We start from the raw sequence: 22,417 nt of genomic DNA, 5'->3' as shown, positions 1-22,417 counted from the left end.
AAATTGTGACTTCCAGTTTCATGAGGAAATACGGGTGGCACAGGGTGACATTCTGGTGCTATTTGTTACTGCCTGGATTATCCACGGCTGCCAGTTGCACTACGGTCACTCCGCAAATGCGCAATCACTCGGCTAAAACATCAACTTGGGGTAGGGGAGGCACGTAATTTCAATTCCCTCGACTTTTTGGATGCTGATAACGATGTTATTAAACTTGATATCATATACGAGCCTTTGGAAGACGCTTGGTGCCTGCCACTGGGGTGAATATAATCGCGTGCAACGTCAGGGGATTCCGTGACAATAGGGTCGACAGGCGACCTTACCCCAAAGACATCAACGATTTTCGTCGGAACAAGCAGTTCTGTTTCGACTATTGGGTCTCGAAGATGGTAGAATATTTTTCCCTGCGATGAGCCTGATATTTACACTCGTATTTCTTTGTGATTCTTGAGGTGAACTGGTGATGGCGGGTCCAGAGTCTCCAACTGATCATCGGCTGGAGTATCTGGGCCTCTGTGTCCAGAAATCATTGAAATTGAAGCCCGAGAAATGGGGGAGACTACTGCTTACGGAGGAGTACAGGAATGCTGTTCTGGATTTTTTGGATAATTGTTATCCAGCTGCGATATTCGTTGTGCTCACACCGAATGCTCAGCTTGTGGCCTCCTGCAGTTTTCCCATTCCCTGTCAGAGAACGAAAGGTAGTAAAACAAGCGTAGGAGGTCGTCACGAAATTATTCGATTTTTTATTCTCTTGATGTTGCAACGCAAAAGTTTTTTCGTCGCTTTGCATCCACACATGCCGCTGTTTTGAAGCATTTTTTTTTAACATTCACAAATAATTTAAGAAAATTTTCACAAATGATAACATGTCGCCATCAGACATCCGCATAATCGAAATTTTGAATTACAGTTAAATTTTTAATAAGTCAATTGGTAACATACCTCACCAATTTTTTGATTATAACAATAACCATCAATTTAAATTTTCAAATTCAAAATGATTTTATCGACCACACGGGGGGAAACGTTCAGTAAAAATTACGGAATTCACAATTCGCTCACCGATTACAGAATCGACTCGGAAAATTTAAGTAACGATATCTCAATTTTTCAGGAGTTTCAGGTCAAAAGTACGGAACGCTCTGGAAAAATTCCGTGACAGTTCCGTAAAATTTCCTACAACCACATTCCGCTCCGGAATTACGGAATATTTCTCTCCGTGCAATAATTGAGAAATTAATGCAATAATTAGAAATTAGTGCAATAATTAGAAATTTTTCCTCCGCATTCCGGATGTTCTTATCACTCTCTCCCGTCCCTCTTCACAAAATTCCAAGGTAATCAAGACTTTAAAATGAACTATTATTTTCCTAAGGAACATATGCAGTGAAAACGCGAATGACACCAGTCCCGAAGGACGTGGACAGTTGCGCGGCGATGCTGATAGTGGGTGATTTTTCAAATAGGGTTGTCGACGAACTCGCGACCTTAGTTGATAACATCTACGCGCCGCTACTGAGCAAGCATGAGAATCACAAAGACTTACCAGAAGTTGCTGTGCAAGACATCTGCAGGCACGTTCACTCCATCAGAGGAACACTGTATCAGGCGAGCGCACGCTTCAATAACTAAATTTAGACTTCATGCGTTTATCTATTAACAATGATGATTGACGATGTAGGTCAAAGGTCAGGTGAATGGTAAGACGGTTCTTCCAATGCCGGCGGGGTTGGAGAAAGTAACGGAGGTGGAGCGGCTGGTGACAGAGGAGGGGCCGCAGGCCGCGGATTTGTACCTGAAGAGCGCTATCGAAGGGGTCGTCATCAAGTGGGCTTACTTGGTCAATGACGTTGTCACCCAGGACTCGAGTGTTGCGTTTGAGAATGGACAGAACCCCACGCCGACGTCTGAACTGGAGTTCTGGTCGAAGCGTTTGACAAACCTAAGGTTAACTCTTCCTTTCTATTTGACTGTTTTGAGATTATGGAATCCCAAGTTACGATGGGGGAATTGTGCACTGATGAAAGGATTAGTTATTGTTAACGAATGGATTCACCAAAAGTTCACTCGTTAATAGTTAACGAATCTCGTTTGGAATGAATGAATCAGTCTATCAGTGTGGTCCTCTCGACAGGTACATCTTCGACCAACTCCGGGAGGATCGTGTGAGAAAAATGGCAATAATCCTCGAGAAAACAGACAGCGCCTACTATCCCTGTTTTCGCACACTATTCAGTAACGTCGTCTCATCGCTCGCTGAAGCCAAAGAGATATCACTGTACTTGACGCCACTGAGGAGATGCTTCAAAGCCATTGAGGAAATTGACTTTTCCGAGGTTAAGCCAGTGATGGCCACTGTTATCCACTCAGTCGGCTTGGCCTGGGCAAAGTCACGTTATTACCAAAATTCAACAAAGTTGATTATCATGTTTAGACAGATATCCAACCTGTTGATACAACAGGCGAGACGTTTTCTCGATCCTTCGTCCATTTTCCAGAGTGACGTTGATGAAGCACTGCAGCGAGTACAGATATCAAAGGGTAAATATTAATCGTCTCGACAATCAAGTGATCCTGAGTAATTATTGGTGTGATTAGGCATTCTGGAGGAGTTCAAATATCAATTTGAAAGGGCCAAACATCAGCCCGGCTTGAAGGAAGACAGTCCCCCCTGGACATTCAACTCCTCCGCCGTATTCACACGTCTCGACGCCTTTCTGAAGAGACTATCTGACATCGAGTGGCTCTTCAACACCGTAATCGAATTTTCAAAACTCGAAAAAATTGAAATTGGCGGCGTACTGGGTCGCTCTCTCAGCGCTAGGATTGTTGGCGTTTTCAAGGAGTTCCAGGCGCTCTTTGCATCGTTCTCAGCGAGAGCCAGTGACGTCCTCGAACCCGACGACGAGTCCTTCGCTGTTGACTGTGCCAAGTTTGGTGAATCAATCACCGATCTCGACAGCAAACTCGCTGCTATTCTCTGCCAGGCTTTCGACGACTGTAGCAATTTGGAGAGTGCTTTCAAGGTCTCTCCCATCTCTCATTCTTTTTACGTATTTTTTTTATTTTTCCTTTCTCTCTCGGTTAGCTTTAGTACTTCTTTGCTTTATTGTCTTTGAAAAATACGGATGATATATCCTCGGGCTAAAGTTTATGGCAACGATTTTACGATCTTTGCAGCTGATCAATATCGGCGGTACTGTCTTGGATCGACCGATGATTCGTAAGCAGTTCATGGACCGTTACTCCCGGATATACCAACTGCTGAATAACGAATTGACAATGGTGGAGGTGCTGTTCAATCGTGGTACGCGCGGTGCTATGGGTGACCTTCCTCCCCTCGCTGCCGCCCTACGATTTACGAGTATGCTCAGACAGAGAATCCATCTTCCAGTGCAGTGTTTCAAGACACTACAGAAATCGTGAGTATCGAGTTACTGCGCTGATAGAAAGGATTAGTTGTTTTTTTTTTTTTTTTTTTTTTGGTTTATAGTATAGAACCCATATGAGGGTTATTTACACTGTCGGTGAGTTAGTTGTTGTTAACAAATGGATTTGGTTGGAGACGAGGATCCATTCGGTCTCACCAAATGTTCATTCGTTGATAGTCAACAAATGCATATTTGAGGCTTGTTTGATTCGATTTTCACCTTTGAAGTGAACCATTCGTTAACTATCAACGAATATTCATTTGGTCATATTCAACTCTACCATTCGTTAATAATTATTCTTCAGTAATTGGCCTCTGCGGTCATTAGCCGATTCGAATTGGCGAAATTACTAATGTCCAAATGATGAAAAAAATTGACGAAGTCATTTGGCCAACATTCTCCACATATTCGTTAATAGCCAACGAATCTCGTTTGCAATAAACGAATCAGTCTATCAGCGTGAAGTGCTCGATCAGAATGACAATGAAAACGTATCAAGTTAAAATTCACGAAATGTAAAAATAAATTACAGAATAGTTGAGAGCAAGGAAGGGGAGACTGTGATCGCTCGTTACGAGAGATTCCTCGAGATGTTGAACGAAAAGGAAAAGATGCTCTTCCTGGAATGGGCCGAAGCAGTCCCCCAAATAATCGAATTCGGTCTGCAAAGGACTTTGTTAACCCGCGACAGAGGCTCCATTCTCCTAATGGTGAACTTTGACCACGAATTATTAGCCGTATTGAAAGAAGTGAGCTACCTGCAGCAAGTGGCGCACGCAGATATCCCGGAAATTGCCTCTGAGGTCAGTTTCCACCCCGGAATACATTTATTCAGCAAATAAATCGAGAGCAAGAGACTATTGCGCTCCGTTTCAGGTGTCAGAGCAAGCAGAAACGTTCCGGAAATTTCGCACCCTCCTGGGAGCCACAGTGACAGCTTACAACGACATCCGACGTACATCGAGACAAGTGGAATACAATTTAATCGAGTTGGAAGTAGCGAGAATTGATTCGCTGATTACACGAGGGGAGAAAGAATTGTGTTGGAAATCAGAGGGACTTCCTGATTACATAAATGAATTAGGGGGTCTAGTTCAGGGTCTGTGGAAGAGATTAAAAGCCATTCAAGCAAATGTGGAGAAAATACGGGGGATATTGGAGCCGTGGACGAAAACTCCTCTTATTGAACGTAAAGATCGTCGTAAAGATGCTCTCCTCTCGTTGGAAGATAGGGCTGAAAATATTGCCAAGCGATATGCAGATATTCAAAGAGCTGCCGAGCAGATTCATGGACTTTTAAAGGAGAATGAAGTGTTATTCGAAATCACCGGAGATGGGGGAGAACCGTGGAGGGAGTATGTAACGTACGTAGATGATATCGTGACCGAATCCCTTCGTAAATCAGTTGGATGTTGCCTCAGTTATTTATCCGAGAATATGGATCCGGCGACGCACAATGAGCCCGTTCTAGAAGCTAAACTCGAACTCAGAGAACCCGATTTATATTTTGAGCCAACTTTGGATCCGGATGATCCGGAAGGACTGGAGCAGTTGATTGCGGGATTGTTGGAGGATATTATTCGTATGGCTGCACTGGTCGAGAGACTGAAACCCGATGCCGAGGGGTATGCTGTTGAATTGGAGCAGGATGATGATATCAAAGCTATGAAGAATGAGATTTTGGCGGGGGTAACTAGGGCCATTGATGAAGCTACTGAATTCTGCGGAATTTTCGAAGGTTAATCATTAATTTTTGTCATGTTACGAAGTCTGAGAAGTTTTGTATTCAAGGAATGATCTTTAGGTTATGCGTATCTGTGGCTCGAGGATAGAGAAATCGTGATGCAGCAGTTTTTAGAGTACAGCCGTCAGCTGACAATAGATGAAATGGAGATGATAGCGTTGTTGGATCCCAAGGCACCTCCGAAGTGCATTCCCCGCATGGAGCAATTTCGCGAGCAAATCGACCTTTACGAGGGTCTCTATCTTGAAATTGAGGAGATGACGCCGTTTCGAGTCTTTTGCGGCTGGTTTCGCGTCAACCTTCGACCCTTCAAGCAGTCACTCCTTAATACCGTTTGCAAATGGTCCAGTATGTTCAAGAAACACCTAGTGGAGCGCGTTACAAGCAGTCTATCCGATTTGGGAAATTTCATTCGGTGAGATTACAGTCTGTATGATACAATAAGCGTGAAAAATGCCTGTCGGGAGAGTACGGGATATATATACACATTAGGGGCGGGGATTCCCCCAATTTGTTGTGTGAGAACTTGTTAATGTGCTTGCAGACTTGCGGACGAGGGTCTGCTGCAGCAGATATTACCCGGCGATTACACGGGTCTCGTCAGTGTCATGGGTTTCTTAATGCAAGTGAAGGAGCGCCAGCCAACGACAGATGAAATGTTTCAACCACTGCAAGAAACTATTGAACTGCTGAAGTTCTATGATCAAGATATACCGGAAGAGGTGAATGTGTTTCTCCAGGAATTACCAGAACAGTGGGCCAATACCAAGAAATTGGCGGTGATGGTTAAGCAACAAGTTGCACCTTTACAAGCAGGTCAATAGTTGATTCAATGAAGACAAAAAAATATATCGATCTATTTGGCTATAATTTGACTCGAGTCATAGGTCTCACAATAACCATAACTATAGATTTCAAATTTCAAGAATTTTGAATTTTAAGAATTTTCAATTTCTTTTAACAAGAAATTTCAGAATTTCAAACGTTAAAAAACGAAAATATTTTGAACAAACATCAACAAAAACGTAGCATAAATTTATAAATCATCATGTATATTAACTACATCAATCTTCATTCTCAATCATCCAATCGAATTAGAGATATCCTCTCATCTTTAAAAAAATCCATATAATTTTTTCTGTCCCCCACCTATTTACCTACGCTATAAAAAATCGCCGTAAATAAAAAAAAATTCTGCACGACAGGTGAAGTATCAAGAATTCGCGCTAGGATATCAGCATTCGACACAACAATCGGCCTCTACCGTGAAGCGTTTCGTCGCTACAGCTGCTTCAAATTCGAGTGCAAGAACGTTTACAGCCTACTGGACGAGGCAGACAAGGAGATATGTATGCTCGAGCGCCAAATGAGTGACATTCAGGAGTCAGCCTCGCTATTTGAGGTGACAGTGCCGGAATTCAAACAACTGAAACAATGCAGACGTGAGCTGAGGATGTTGAAACAACTGTGGGACTACGTGTCCATTGTACGAAGCAGCATAGAGGGCTGGAAAACAACGCCATGGAGGAAGATTGACGTTGAGAATATGGATATCGAGTGTAAAAAATTTGCCAAGGAGATACGAGGTAATTCATATCCCACTCCCCTCTCCGAATTTATTCAATAATTCAGCGTACACCATGTGAAAGTACTTAATGGTAATATTAATGCCAGCACTTGACAAGGAAATGCGACCTTGGGACGTTTACGTATCACTGGAGGCGACTATTAAAAACATGCTGACATCACTGCGCGCTGTGGGTGAGCTACAGAATCCAGCGATAAGGGAGAGACATTGGCGACAGCTGATGAATAGTACAAAGGTATCCAAACGATGCACGAGACCGGTGGACCCCTGAGCTTAATTTCAAGACGGAATTGCCCTTGAATTCCCCCCCCCAAATGTGCCTTAAATGTGCCTGTCATACGAGGCTGATTTATTTAATCTGGGGCTTCCAAAACGATACTTCTTACGATTATTTTAGCTACTAAGTATAATTACAATTAATTTTTTTTTTTCATTAATTATATCAAGTTATGTTAATCAATGACTACGTTATACGGACACGTATCGTAGTCGATAGTTGCACTGCTGTAAATATGCTATCGGTGTTACAGAGACTGGGCGATATGACACCTGAAGAAACAGTAAGTTCACTGTACATAAGCGCACGATATATTTTTTTCTCTCAATGCAGTCTTCATTGAATCAGTCATAATCCATGAAATGATAAGTGATAGATTAGTTTTTTCAATGAGTGGAGATATCATTTGAGTGTATGATATTAATAGATGAATCAATTTACTTCGTTTCACATCGCCACAGACAATGTGCACTCATCCATCAATTTACGCAAGCATGATGAATGATTAATTCGATAAATCATTGTAATGTATCATTTATGAACTGTACTCACTCATCATCTCATCCGTAATAAAGCAATTTAACACAACAGTTGTGCTTGTTGTTTTGTCATTTCACCTCGCCCCATTCCATTCTATCACAGCATTCGAAGCACTTCGCTATTGTACTGCAGGCACCAAGCTCGATGGATGGCAAATGAGGGAAAATAAGTTGCTGAGTGTAAGTGATTATTTTACATCAGGTTCGTTTTGTGATGGATGATACAACTACACTGGCCGATTTACTCGAACTTAATTTGCACGAGTGCGAGGACGAAGTGAAGAACATTGTGGATAAAGCTGTTAAAGAAATGTCTATGGAGAAGTATCTTAGGGAATTAAATTCTACCTGGTCGGCAATGGAATTTGAACTTGAGCTGCATCAACGCACTGGTGCCACTCTATTAAGAGCGAGCGAGGAATTAATTGAAACATTAGAGGAAAATCAGGTTATCATTTAATGTTTATGCAAGTGGTTTTAGATGGAATAATCCTGGAAAATGGTGCATCAATTCGAAGGTTTTTTAGTTTTAATCTTTGGAATATTCTCGTTGTTTTTCATATTTCCGTGTTTATAATTCGCGCATAATCTGTTGTGAAATTAAATACATTTATGACGATTCTTATTCCTAATCGGCTTTGTTACATTTTTTTCCGTTTTTTTTCTAGAACTTCTCGTTGATGTTCCTTTTTTACTAGGATCAATTTTTTAGGATTATCTTGGCCTGCCAATTTTCAGGACAGTGACACTGAATGCGATTTAGAAGAAGAAAAATAATGAAATTTCAGGTTTCACGGAAAATTCAGGAAAATTCTAGCATTTTCAGGGGCATACAGACGATAATTCCTTAATTTTTTTGAATTTCCAATCTAATATGAATTTTAAGTGTCACATTGCATTGAATTTTAATCGCATTCAGTGTCATTGTCTCGAAAATTAAAGAATAGATTTCCCTGAAGTTTCTGGTTTTCTATTCATTTTCAGGGAAAAATAAAACGGAAATTTACAGTTCTGTTCAATTTTTCCACGAAATTTTGAATTTTCAATGACAAGATTTCCTTAAAAAAATTTCGTGGAACTAGAACACGATAAAAATGTCCGGATTTTGACGCGGAAAATTCAGAAGAAAATTTTCAACAGTGTAATTAATTTTTTTTCCATGTTTTCTCCTTTTTCGGCTAAAATTTAACGTTGACGTTCTTTTTTCCACTAGTATCAATTTTTCAGGATTATTTTTACCTAGATTAAATGACATGCAACCAAAAACCCGCCAAATTAACTGAGGAATTTCATTTCTCTAGGTTCAACTGCAAAATTTAATCACCTCTAAGTTCATCGCTCACTTTTTGGGAGAGGTATCGGCGTGGCAGAAGAAACTGAGTATTGCTGATCAGGTTACAACAGTATGGTTTGAAGTACAGAGAACGTGGTTACACCTTGAGAGTATCTTCATGTCATCGGAGGACATTCGAAAGCAGTTGCCAGTAGACGCCGATCGTTTCGACAAAATCGACGAGAAATTCAAACAAATGACCCAGGAAATGGCAAAAACACCGAATGTCGTAGAGGCCACCAATAGGGATGGCTTAGCTGCATCACTAGATACATTGCAAAAGGAATTAGTCCTTTGTGAAAAGGCACTAGCTGAATATCTGGAAACCAAGCGTTTAGCTTTCCCACGTTTTTACTTTGTATCTTCTAGCGATTTATTAGATATTCTGTCCAACGGAAATCAGCCGGAAATTGTCGCTCGTCATCTCACCAAACTTTTCGATTCAATGGCAAGACTGAAATTCATCGAAACTGGGAACAAAAGAACCGGAGTCGGTAATAATCCTAGAACAGGGAGAGAGCAAAGAGCCGAGAGAACAGCTTTTGCTTCTTATTAGTTGATTTTTATTTGCCGAATTACTTTGGTAGTCTTAAAATTTTAGATTTCACCAATTTTGGATAAAGATTATTTACAAAGTGTTGTTACAGAGGGAATGCACGCCAAGGACGGTGAATACGTGTTATTTGCCAACTACGAGATGGTGTGCGAGGGGCCAGTAGAAATGTGGCTAAATCGTCTGCAGGAAGCCATGCGAGTTACAATTCGTTTCTACATGAGTGAGGCTGTGGTCATATACGAGGAGAAGCCCAGGGAACAGTGGCTCTTCGATTATCCAGCTCAAGTGTCTCTCTGTGGAACCCAAATTTGGTGGACCACGGAAGTCAACATGGCTTTTGCTAGACTTGAGGAGGGCTACGATAATTCCTTAAAAGATTACCTGAAAAAGCAGATTAATCAGCTGAGCACCTTGATATCATTGCTGCTCGGCGAGCTGACGAAACAAGACAGACAAAAAATAATGACCATATGTACCATAGACGTACACTCGAGAGATGTAGTTGGAAAATTTGTTCAGGCAAAGGTTGAGAGTGCGCAGGCATTCCAATGGCAGAGCCAACTGCGAACCCGATGGGATGAAAAAGAGAAAGATTGCTTTGCTAATATTTGCGATGCTCAGTTCCGATATTCTCATGAGTATCTGGGGAATACCCCGAGGTAATAAAACATTGGTGATGAAACCGCAGAGTATTTGCGATGAGATATACAAAAATATCACGTTTCAGTCGTAAAAAATATCCTCACTTTTATTATATTTCTGTGCAGACTCGTGATTACACCTCTAACGGACAGATGTTACATTACTCTGACCCAGTCCCTTCACTTGGTGATGGGAGGAGGGCCAGCGGGTCCCGCAGGTACTGGCAAAACTGAAACAACTAAAGATCTTGGAAGAGCTTTGGGAATAATGGTCTATGTATTCAACTGCTCCGAGCAAATGGACTACAAATCCTGCGGCAATATCTATAAAGGTCTCGCTCAGACGGGGGCGTGGGGGTGTTTCGATGAGTTCAACAGAATTTCCGTCGAGGTATTGTCGGTGGTGGCTGTTCAGGTTAAATCGGTTCAAGATGCAATTAGAGACAAGAAGCAGAAATTCAACTTTATGGGGGAAATAATCGCCCTCACTCCCAGCGTTGGTATATTCATCACTATGAATCCTGGCTATGCAGGACGTACGGAACTACCCGAGAATTTAAAAGCGCTCTTCAGACCCTGTGCTATGGTCGTACCTGACTTTGAATTGATCTGTGAAATCATGTTGGTGGCCGAGGGCTTCCAAGACGCCAAAGTGTTAGCCCGTAAATTCATCACTCTCTACACACTCTGCAAGGAGTTATTGTCGAAGCAGGATCACTACGACTGGGGTCTCAGGGCGATAAAATCAGTGCTCGTGGTTGCGGGCAGTTTAAAACGAGGTGAGCCCGGTAGACCGGAGGAGGAAGTGCTGATGAGAGCACTTCGAGACTTCAACATCCCAAAAGTTGTGTCCGATGACCTTCCAGTATTCATGGGACTCATTGCCGATCTATTCCCCGCCTTGGATGTCCCCCGAAAACGCGACGTGGAGTTTGAGAAAACCGTGAAACAAGCGGCTGCTGATCTACTTCTACAACCTGAAGACGGCTTCATTCTCAAAGTCGTGCAGTTGGAAGAACTGCTGGAAGTCAGACACTCAGTGTTCATAGTAGGAATTGCGGGTTCTGGAAAGACTCAAGTGTGGCGAACACTCTTCCGAACTTACCAGAACATCAAGCGCAAGCCTATTTACACTGATTTAAATCCAAAAGCCGTGACCAATGACGACCTCTTTGGCATAATTAATCCCGCGACGAGAGAGTGGAAAGACGGATTGTTCTCGGTGATCATGAGGGACCAAGCGAACCTGGGTGGGGACAACCCAAAGTGGATAATTCTCGATGGTGACATTGATCCGATGTGGATCGAGTCCCTGAACACAGTGATGGACGACAACAAAATCCTCACTCTGGCCAGCAACGAGAGGATTGCCCTGACACCTGCAATGAGACTCCTCTTCGAAATATCGAATTTGCGGACTGCAACACCCGCAACGGTGTCACGAGCCGGGATTCTCTACATCAATCCCCAGGACCTAGGGTGGAATCCTTACGTCACGAGTTGGATTGAAACGAGAACAATTCCCGCGGAGAAGTCGAACCTCGTGATGCTTTTCGACAAGTATATTCCGATTTGCCTGGACACAATGCGCACGCGATTCAAAAAAATCACCCCCATCGCCGAAATGGCGCACATAGAGATGCTGTGTCACTTGTTGAGCTGTCTGCTGAAGCCGGAATTAACGACAAACAACGACTTCAACAAAGACCACTACGAACTCTACTTCGTCTTTGCTGCCGTGTGGGCATTTGGCTCGGCCATGTTCCAGGATCAAACGGTGGATTACAGGGTGGAGTTCACAAAGTGGTGGGTCAATGAGTTCAAGCAGATCAAATTCCCGACGCAGGGAACTGTTTTCGATTATTACATCGATCCAGAAACCAAGGACTTCACCCCCTGGTCGGAGCGCGTTCCTCAGTTCTTCTTAGACCCTGACATGCCTCTGCAAGCTGCCCTGGTTTACACGTCTGAGTCAATCAGGATCAAGTATTTTCTTGATCTTTTGATGGAGGAGAAACACCCTGTGATGTTGGTCGGTGGTGCTGGATGTGGGAAGACAGTTCTGGTTTCCGAGAAGCTTCTCCAGTTGTCTGAGAACTACGCGGTGGCGAATGTTCCTTTCAATTTTTATACTTCTTCGGAGATGCTCCAGAAAATTCTGGAGAAGCCGTTGGAGAAAAAGGCAGGAAGGAACTATGGACCTCCAGGAAACAAAACATTAATTTATTTCATTGACGATCTCAATATGCCTGAGGTTGATGCCTATGGCACTGTTCAACCTCACACACTAATCAGACAACATCTTGATTATGGCCACTGGTACGACAGGACCAAATTGACGCTGAAAGACATTCATAACTGTCAGTATGTGAGCTGCATGAATCCAACTGCTGGGTCATTTACAATAAACCCTAGGCTGCAAAGGCATTTCGCTGTCTTTGCTGTCAGCTTTCCGAATCATGAGTGTCTGATGACCATCTACTCGTCAATTTTCTCCCAGCATTTGGCGAATTTGGAACACAGGTGATTGAAACTTCCTCGATTAACCCTTTCTGTTCATTAACTCGAATTTTTTGGCCTCAGATTCCCCCTCTCCGTCACGGAAATGTGTAATCCGATAGTCCAGGCCACTCTCCAACTTCACAATCGTTGCACCCAGGTGTTCCTCCCTACGGCTACTAAATTCCATTACATTTTCAATTTACGTGATCTATCAAACTGCTTCCAAGGTTTACTCTTCAGTGGAAATGAGTGTCTGCAGTGCCCAACGGACCTCATTCGTTTGTGGATGCACGAAACGTATCGGGTTTATGGGGATAAACTCACCGATGAAAAGGACATCGATAATTTTGGAAAAATGCAGATTGACGTTTTGAAGAAGAATACAGAGGAGATTGATGAAGGGGCTGTGCTCGAAAGACCAAATATCTATTGTCATTTCGCTGGTAATTTTCTCGGTGTAAACTATCGTAAAAATTTCTAGAGCATCATGAAGACTACATTTTAATCGAAACGTCGCGATATTTGATCAAAATCTCATGAGTCGACCTCAATTAATGAATTATGATGCGCATCATAAAAATGATTTCATAATTGTACTATTCCAGGCGGAGTGGGTGAGCCAAAGTACATGCCAATAAAAAACTGGGCAACTTTACATCGCCTGTTGTCAGAAGCCCTCGTCAGCTACAACGACTTAGTGTCCGCAATGAACCTAGTCCTCTTCGAAGACGCAATGATGCATGTGTGCCGAATTAATCGGATTTTGGAGTCCCCGAGGGGAAGTGCCTTGTTAGTCGGCGTCGGTGGCTCCGGAAAACAAAGCCTCTCTCGTTTGTCCGCATTCATAAGCTCCCTAGAAGTTTTCCAGATTCAACTGAGAAAAGGTTACGGCGTTCTTGATCTTAAAATCGAGCTTGCAGGCCTCTATCTCAAATCGGGAATGAAAAATATTGGGATTATGTTTCTCATGACTGACGCGCAGGTACCGAACGAGCAGTTTCTCGTTCTAATCAATGATATGCTAGCGTCTGGCGAGGTGCCGGATTTATTCCCTGAGGATGAGGTTGAGAATATAATCGCTGGTAAAGTAGATTCGTCCCGCACTGCTGGAAATTTCTTGAAATTTCAGTCACAATGTCATCTGAATTTTCAATGTTGTGAGATTAAATTCAATTTCGAATGGAAACGTTCAATAAATTTCTCAATAATCTTGAAAATTTAAGAAAATTGGGGTTTTCAGGTTAAAGAACCATTGATTTTTCAATGAAAGCTTGAATTTTCAAACTCACCGTGAATACTTAACATCAAATATAATTTAATTTTCAATAGATTGAAAATTCAGAGAAGTTATCGCCTGAATTTTCCAAATTTTCAAGGTTTTTCAGTGCCGTATGGACCTGAAAATCGAGAATTACTTGAATATTCAAGAAATTAACTGATTCATCAATGAAGAATTCTACAGAAATTTCCCATAACTTTGTCGTTGTTAAAAACTTCAAGCTTTTCCACTTGAAATTTCAAGAGTAATTTTCTAACAGTGCACTGCCCCCTGCCCCGAGAACGTTCTGATACTGAATTTCAATTGAAGGTGTGCGAAATGAAGTCAAAGGGGCCGGCATATTGGATACGCGCGAGAACTGTTGGAAATTCTTTATCGATCGTGTGAGACGCCAGCTCAGGTACAAAAAATAAATAATCAACAATAAAAAATTCAGTCTTATCGCAAAATTCCCAATCTCCAATTTTCAGGGTGGTTTTATGTTTTTCCCCGGTGGGCTCCACCCTCCGTGTGCGATCCCGAAAATTCCCAGCGATAATAAATTGCACAGCGATCAATTGGTTTCACGAGTGGCCCCAGGAAGCTCTGATGTCAGTGTCAAAGCGTTTTCTGGAGGAGCTTGTGGAATTACCCGAAGGATTCAGGTTTGAGAAACGAGAGTTTTAGTCATGCAATTACTGTGTCTGGGGTAATCGACGAGGCGTCAAATAATATTTTAGAGAGTCAGCGGCAAAGTTCATGGCACACGCTCACACAACCGTTAACGCAGCGAGCCGTGCCTATTTGGCGGGAGAGAGACGTTACAATTATACAACACCAAAGTCATTCCTGGAACAAATTAGCTTGTACACTAAACTTCTTAAAGCTAAAACGAGCGAATTAAGGGGTCGCATAGAGCGGCTGGAAAATGGTTTGTCAAAGTTAAAATCAACAGCGGCCCAAGTTGATCAGTTGAAGGAGAAACTGGCGGTACAGGAGATTGAATTGAAGGAGAAGAACGAGGCGGCCGATGCGCTCATTGAAATTGTAGGAATTGAAACGGCCAAAGTGCAGCGGGAAAAAGCCCTCGGTTTGTAGAATAAGACAAAATCCCGAACTTTAAAAATCCCGACGAATTAATTATTGACATTGAAACTGTACAGCTGACGAGGAGGAATCGAAAGTGGCAGTTATTGCTGAAGAGGTATTAAAAAAACAGAGGGATTGCGAAGCGGATTTGCTGAAGGCCGAGCCAGCACTACTCGCTGCGCAAGAGGCTTTAAACACACTTAATAAAGCAAATCTGACGGAATTAAAGTCATTTGGTTCTCCTCCGGGTGCTGTGACCAACGTCACTGCCGCCGTAATGGTCCTCCTAGCGCCGGATGGCAAAGTGCCAAAGGACAGGAGCTGGAAAGCCGCCAAGGTACATTTGCTTTAATGCCATGTCGTACATTCTATAACTAATTAAAATGTCCTGTGAACTTTCTAATGGTACCCGCCAAATAATCCCCCCTGTAGATTGTCATGGCAAAGGTTGATGCCTTTCTCGATGCACTTATCAATTATGACAAGGAGAACATTCATCCCGAAGTTATCAAAGCAATACAGCCCTATCTCAAGGATTCCGAGTTTGAACCGGAATTTGTAAGATCAAAATCAGCAGCAGCTGCGGGTCTGTGCGCCTGGGTCATCAACATCATCAAATTCTACGAAGTATTCTGCGATGTTGAGCCCAAAAGAAAAGCCCTGGCGCAGGCGAACGCCGAATTGGCAGCAGCACAAGACAAACTCAGTGTTATCAAGCGGAAAGTTGCTGTAAAATGTTTTTAAAAAATTGAATCAATCGATGGAAATCAGTAGCGAAGTTCTAAAACGGTTTAAGTTGACTTGTCCCTTAGATGAGTTTTTCAGGAATATCTCCGAACCTAAAGGAGATAACGGAATTTTCCTAATAACCTTTTTTCTAGAGCAAATTGAGTGCTACAAAACAGGTATTGACAAAAAGTTGGCTATCTCCCTTAGATTCCGAGATATTCACTAAAAACTGGCCAATAGTAAAAATCGACTCGTTTCACCACTTCGCTGCTGCAATAGTTCTGAGCGAAATTATCATACGATACATATTCGATGTTTGTGCAGTCATTAGAGGAGCAATTAGCCAAACTCACAGCGGACTTTGAGCAGGCAACTGCGGAGAAACTCAAGTGCCAGCAGGAAGCAGACGCTACTAACGCAATTATCGCCCTTGCCAATCGATTAGTCGGGGGTCTCGCTTCGGAGAACGTACGCTGGGCAGATTCAGTAGCTAAGTAAGCCAAATTATCCCCGTGGTACAATATCACGACGTGGAGATGTTTAATTGAGTGTTTAAATTATTAGTCTGATGCATCAAGGCTCAACTCTACCGGGCGATGTACTCCTAATTACCGCATTCATCTCCTACGTCGGTTGTTTTACTAAAACGTTTAGACAAGATCTGTTGAACAAGCAGTGGTTACCGGCGGTTAAAACACTGGATCCAGTCATTCCCATAACAGATGGGCTTGATGTTCTAACGCTATTGACAAATGACACGCAAATTGCCAAGTGGAATAACGAGGGCTTGCCGAATGACAGAATGTCCACGGAAAATGCGACTATTCTGTCCAACTCTGATCGTTGGCCTCTGATGATTGATCCCCAGGTACGTCTCTAATTTAGTTTCAAGTAATCACGTGAGGCTCTTCTGAATAATTTACTCGTCAATCAGCTCCAGGGGATCAAGTGGATCAAGCAAAAATACGGCGATGAGTTGAGGGTAATTCGCTTAGGGCAACGTGGTTACCTGGATGTTATCGAGCAGTCTCTGGCAATGGGCGCTACAGTGCTCATTGAGAACATCGGTGAAGCTGTTGACCCCGTATTAGATCCCCTCCTGGGTCGCAATCTCATTAAGAAAGGAAGGGCGATAAAAATTGGCGATAAAGAAGTTGAATATAATCCCACATTTAGACTTCTTTTACACACCAAATTGGCAAATCCCCACTACAAGCCCGAGATGCAGGCGCAAACGACGCTAATTAATTTTACGGTTACGAGGGACGGACTTGAAGATCAGTTGTTGGCTGAAGTTGTTAAGGCCGAGAGGCCGGATCTTGAGGAACTTAAGGCCGACCTCACGAGACAGCAGAATGAGTTCAAGATTACACTGAGTGGGCTGGAGGATTCGTTGCTCTCTCGGTAAAATAATTGACGTACATTCTGCCTCAATTATTACTTTTTAGAAGCTGTCTTCCACTAGTGTTGCCCGAATATTTTTAGAAAACCCAAAAGTTTTGTTGAATTTGTCACAAAATTATGATTTTTGACAATTAGGTAGTCTAGATTTTTCAAGAATATGAATTTCTTTCAAAGGAAAAAACTCTCTAATTCTGTTGCAAAGATTATCCTCCGCCGACGAGAATGTCCTGGGCGACACAGCCCTGGTCGAGAATTTAGAGACGACAAAGAGAACGGCAGCCGAGATCGAGCGTAAAGTGAATGAGGCTCGTGGTACGAGTAAAGAAATTGATGCAGCACGTGAGCTGTATCGTCCAGCAGCAGCACGAGCCTCACTACTGTACTTCATCCTCAACGATCTGAACACCATCAATCCAATATACCAATTCTCCCTGAAGGCATTCAGTGTTGTATTCCAGAAAGCAATTCTCAAAGCCGATCCTGCTCCAGACGTGACGAGCAGAGTGATAAACCTCATCGAGTGCATCACGTACTCTGTTTTCATGTACACAACGAGAGGATTGTTCGAATGCGACAAACTGATATTCACATCGCAAATGACATTCCAAATACTCTTGGTCAGAAGAGAAATATCTACGGCTGAATTGGATCTTCTGCTAAGATTCCCAATTATGCCCCATGTTACATCACCGGTTGATTTCTTAACCAACACGAGCTGGGGTGGAATTAGGAGTCTTTCGTCCAGAGATGAGTTTAGGTGGGCAATTGCCAATATTTTTCAAATAATAGGACCACTTTTGCTGATGAACTTTCTTCTTCACAGAAATTTAGACCGAGATATTGAAATTTCTGCCAAGCGATGGAAGAAGTTTGTGGAATGTGAATGTCCCGAGCGCGAAAAGTTTCCGCAGGAGTGGAAGAATAAGACAGCGCTCCAACGATTATGCATGCTCAGAGCTTTGAGGCCAGACAGAATGACGTATGCCATATCTGTGTTCATCGAGGAGAAACTTGGTGTGCGGTATGTTGAAGGAAAGACAGTAGAATTTTCAAAGTCCTACGAAGAGACCAGTCCATCGACTCCGATCTTCTTCATTCTTTCGCCAGGTGTCAATCCCCTCAAAGTAAGATGAGCTAATCTATAATAATTATCTGTTTCCAATGAACAATCACAAGTTTTGACTTCAATCAATACTTCAGGATGTTGAAGACTTGGGCAGGCGTTTGGGTTTCTCGGCGGATGCCCAGAATTTCCACAACGTCTCTCTCGGTCAAGGTCAGGAGACCGTAGCCGAGCAAGCGATGGACATAGCCTCCAAAGCCGGTCACTGGGTGATCCTCCAAAACATTCATCTTGTGAAAAAATGGCTCCCGCTGTTGGAGAAGAAGCTGGAAGTGGCGGCCGAGGGATCTGACGACAATTATCGTGTGTTCATGAGTGCCGAGCCAGCGAGCACTCCAGCAGGGCACATCATCCCTCAAGGAGTCCTCGAGTCCTCCATCAAGATCACAAATGAGCCCCCCACCGGGATGCAGGCGAATCTCCACAAAGCACTTGACAATTTCACTCAGGAGACACTAGAGATGTGCAGCAAAGAGGCCGAATTCAAGGCAATCCTCTTCTCCCTCTGCTATTTCCACGCTGTCGTAGCGGAGAGACGAAAATTCGGCCCTCAAGGATGGAACAAAATCTATCCTTTCAATGTTGGTGATCTCAACATAAGTGTCAGTGTCCTCTACAATTATTTGGAGGCAAGCGCGAGGGTTCCTTGGGAGGATTTGCGGTACCTCTTTGGCGAAATCATGTACGGCGGTCACATCACTGATGACTGGGACAGAAGACTCTGTGTGTCATACCTGGAGGAGCTCATGCAGCCCGAACTTGTCGATGGAGAGCTCCAACTGGCGCCTGGTACTCACACTCCACAAATTTCTATTGATCCTCAGCCCTAATTCCCCGAAAGATTCAATATTTTTTTTCACGATTCGATTGCCCCAACTCCTTACGCAACTACCGAAATGTAAATATCTTTAACTTCAAAGAGACCTTCTAAACGTTGAATTTACATTCAAGGATTTCCCGCTCCACCGAGTACCGACCTCATTGGTTACCATGCCTACATCGACGAAGCCCTCCCACCGGAGTCACCCTATCTCTACGGTTTACATCCAAATGCTGAAATTGGATTTCTTACGACAACATCGGAAAATTTATTCAGAACTGTTTTCGAGATGCAGCCACGTGACGCCGGTGATTCTGGAGGGCAGACAACAACACGAGAGGACAAGGTGATAGATTAATGAATGAAATTATTCACTGCGATGATAACGGCGACAGTGATGGACAATTAATTTGAAACAGGTGAAGCAAATACTGGATGAGATAATGGAAAAGCTGCCCGAGGAGTTTAATATGGTTGACATAATGGCCAAGGTTGAAGAACGTACACCCTACGTAATCGTCGCTTTTCAGGAGTGCGAGAGGATGAATGGTCTGACTGGGGAGATTAAGAGATCGTTACGAGAGCTAGATCTTGGGTTGAAGGGCGAATTGACTATTACCTCGGACATGGAGGATTTGGAGAATGCGCTTTTTTTGGATCAGGTCCCACCAGTTTGGGCACAAAGGGCTTATCCGTCGTTGCTGGGGCTCACTGCTTGGTTTGTGGATCTTTTGCTTCGATTGAGAGAATTGGAAACATGGTCCACAGACTTTGCAGTGAGTAGTCGAGTTGTGTTAAGGGTATCCAAGTATTTTTTAATGTTTGGCAGAGACCGCAGGACATTTTGCACGGAATTATTGGTTTTGTTAACATTCGCCGTTATAAATAAATCATTGAAATTGGTGAAAATTTTGGAAATTTTTTTTGTATGTAATGGAATGCTGGGGAAATTCTGGAGATGAATAAATTTGGTACTATTCCGAACGAGTGATATTTGTGGTGGAAAATTAATTGTTTATAAATTATTTATAGAAAATGCTCGTAATTTTCAACAATTGCAATTTTAAAATTATTTCATTAATCTTCCTCCAAAAGTAAACTCCAAATTTTGTTTTCAGATTTTCAAAATGTTTTTTAACGGTTCACTATCAAAATGCAAACGTGCAAAGTTTAAATAATAAATCCATTGTAAAATATTCGGGAACTCAGGGTCAAACGGGGCTCAAATGAAAGCATTTCACAGGAGAAAAAATAGCCAAAGTACTTGGATATCCCAGAATTAACAGTCAATAGAAAAAGTGTGGGAAGACTCACGTTTAATGTTACAGCTGCCGTCCTCAGTGTGGCTGGCAGGCTTCTTCAATCCTCAATCCCTGTTGACAGCAATTATGCAGTCAACAGCGAGAAGATATGAACTTCCTCTCGACAAGATGTGTCTCCAGTGTGACGTAACTAAGAAAAACAAAGAAGAGTTTACGTTAGTAATGTTTTAAAATTGTCATCGAGGTGTTGATTATTGATTAAATGTTTAAAGTTCGCTGTAAATATTAATATTCCATGTAGTACAGCACCGAGGGATGGAGCTTACGTTCACGGAATATTCATGGAAGGCGCACGGTGGGACGTACAAGCCGGGTTATTAATGGATTCAAGACCCAAGGAGCTATTTCCAATGTTGCCAGTGATCAACGTACGTGCAATAACCCAGGATAAACAGGACTTGAGGAATATGTACGAGTGTCCAATGTATAAAACACGAACACGTGGGCCAACCTATGTGTGGACCTTCAATTTGAAGACAAAGGACAAACCGGCAAAGTGGACTCTAGCCGGTGTCGCTCTTCTGCTGCAGATTTAATTCAATTAGGGCGAAATTCTCGCAACTTTTTCCCCCTTCCGCCGCGAACCGACAGAAATGTTGACGTTACGAAATTGCTTCGTTAGGTATGAATTAATTATCCCTGAGTTTGATGTACCTTAATTATGAAGAAACGTTGTTTCTGAAGTGAAAAAGATGGAGATTGGTCTTACGTAAATTTCAACGGAGAGAACAAAGGCATTTTTTAAAAGCCCGCTCGACCAAAAGGAGGATTTTAACCTGAATCAACTTTAGGGGAATGCTGTGAGAGAGCGGAAAGTGTATAAAGATATTACTCGTCAGTCGATGGAAATAATGAAGGGTGTGGGATAAACGACATTTGGAAATGGAAAAAGAAATCGAAGGATTTGGATAAATTAATTATGTCGGTTTGGTTGATTATTTGTAATGACATTTGCTGATTAAAAAGTGTTAGATGGAAGGAACAATTATTAAAATTTATTCGGATTGCATGAAACATGTGAATGAAACCTCTGGATTTTTTTCCCTTGGCAGAGTGTCAGATCGGGAAACATCCAAGAAAGAAAATTTGTTTTATTTCTGCATTTCTGGGGCCTCCCAGTGCTTCATTAGCATCAGAATCGTTAGTAAATATAGAATCAACGTTCACTTGGCGAGGAAATTTGATTTTGCCGAAAGTCGACTTTCCCCCCGAAAAAAATCCAAGATCTGACACTTTGGCCCCCGGTAAAATTTTTTTTTTTTTCAGTTTTCACTTTTTTCACATACTTTTGAGAGTTCTGAATAGCCCGTCGCTTAAATAGTTGGAATCAACGTTCACCCGGCTAAAAAATTCGATTTTGGCGAAAGTCGACTTTCCCCCTGGAAAAATCCAAGATTTGACCCTTTGGCTCCGGGTGAAAAAAAATGGTTTCCAGTTTTCACTTTTTCCACATACTTTTGACAGTTCTGACTAGCCCGTCGCTTAAATACTTGGAATTCGATTTTGCCGAAAGTCGACTTTCCCTCTGAAAAACCGGAAAATCTGTCCCTTTGAAAATCTGGAAAAAAAATTTTTTTTCCAGATTTTCAAAGGGACAGATTTTCCGGTTTTTCAGAGGGAAAGTCGACTTTCGGCAAAATCGAATTTTTTAGCCGGGTGAACGTTGATTCCAACTTCTTAAGCGACGGGCTATTCAGAACTCTCAAAAGTATGTAGAAAAAGTAAAAACTGAAAAAAAAATTTTTTCATGTTTCACTTTTTCCACATACTTTTGAGAGTTCTGAATAGCCCGTCGCTTAAGAAGTTGGAATCAACGTTCACCCGGCTAAAAAATTCGATTTTGCCGAAAGTCGACTTTCCCCCTGAAAAAATCCAAGATGTGACACTTTGGCCCCAGGTGAAAAAAAAAAAAATTCTATTTCTGTATTTCTGGGGCCTCCCAGTGCTCCATTACCATCAGAATCGTTAGTAAATACAGAATCACCGATCACTGGGCGAAAAAATTCGATTTTGCCGAAAGTGAGTGGAAACTCTGACGTTAATTACAAATGTTGA

The 22,417-nt window shown here is 42.4% G+C and overlaps 1 protein-coding gene across 1 annotated transcript; it reads left to right on the top strand.

The window, feature by feature from the left end:
* The first annotated feature begins 466 nt into the window (after window positions 1-466).
* LOC107036465 (dynein beta chain, ciliary) lies at window positions 467-21,324 on the top strand. Its single transcript, XM_015254433.1, has 33 exons — window positions 467-704; window positions 1,382-1,614; window positions 1,688-1,953; window positions 2,141-2,547; window positions 2,605-3,032; window positions 3,187-3,428; window positions 3,970-4,240; window positions 4,314-5,175; window positions 5,242-5,596; window positions 5,726-5,997; window positions 6,387-6,767; window positions 6,856-7,004; window positions 7,788-8,033; window positions 8,887-9,408; window positions 9,568-10,133; window positions 10,242-12,638; window positions 12,699-13,060; window positions 13,223-13,699; window positions 14,206-14,296; window positions 14,367-14,540; window positions 14,616-14,965; window positions 15,039-15,301; window positions 15,397-15,693; window positions 16,018-16,187; window positions 16,258-16,561; window positions 16,628-17,097; window positions 17,300-17,854; window positions 17,921-18,221; window positions 18,298-19,009; window positions 19,172-19,386; window positions 19,460-19,816; window positions 20,369-20,517; window positions 20,604-21,324. The coding sequence occupies exons 1-33, from the start codon at window positions 467-469 to the stop codon at window positions 20,896-20,898; spliced, it is 13,377 nt and encodes a 4,458-aa protein (XP_015109919.1). The 3' UTR covers window positions 20,899-21,324.
* Window positions 21,325-22,417: the final 1,093 nt, after the last annotated feature.

The sequence above is a fragment of the Diachasma alloeum genome, unplaced genomic scaffold (assembly GCF_001412515.2).
Source record: "Diachasma alloeum isolate Michigan unplaced genomic scaffold, Dall2.0 Dall_scaffold_00209, whole genome shotgun sequence".
NCBI classification, from domain to species: domain Eukaryota; kingdom Metazoa; phylum Arthropoda; class Insecta; order Hymenoptera; family Braconidae; genus Diachasma; species Diachasma alloeum.
Note: the sequence above shows the minus strand (reverse complement) of the source record. Positions and strands in the feature narration are given on the sequence as shown.

What these genes read in the sequence shown, in the direction of transcription:
- LOC107036465 (XM_015254433.1), top strand. Translation starts at nt 467, where the DNA reads ATGGCGGGTCCAGAGTCTCCAACTGATCATCGGCTGGAGTATCTGGGC. An exon ending in TCAGAGGAACACTGTATCAG is followed by an intron (nt 1,615 to 1,687) that starts GCGAGCGCACGC and finishes TTGACGATGTAG; the next exon opens with GTCAAAGGTCAGGTGAATGG. An exon ending in AAAAACAAAGAAGAGTTTAC is followed by an intron (nt 20,518 to 20,603) that starts GTTAGTAATGTT and finishes TATTCCATGTAG; the next exon opens with TACAGCACCGAGGGATGGAG.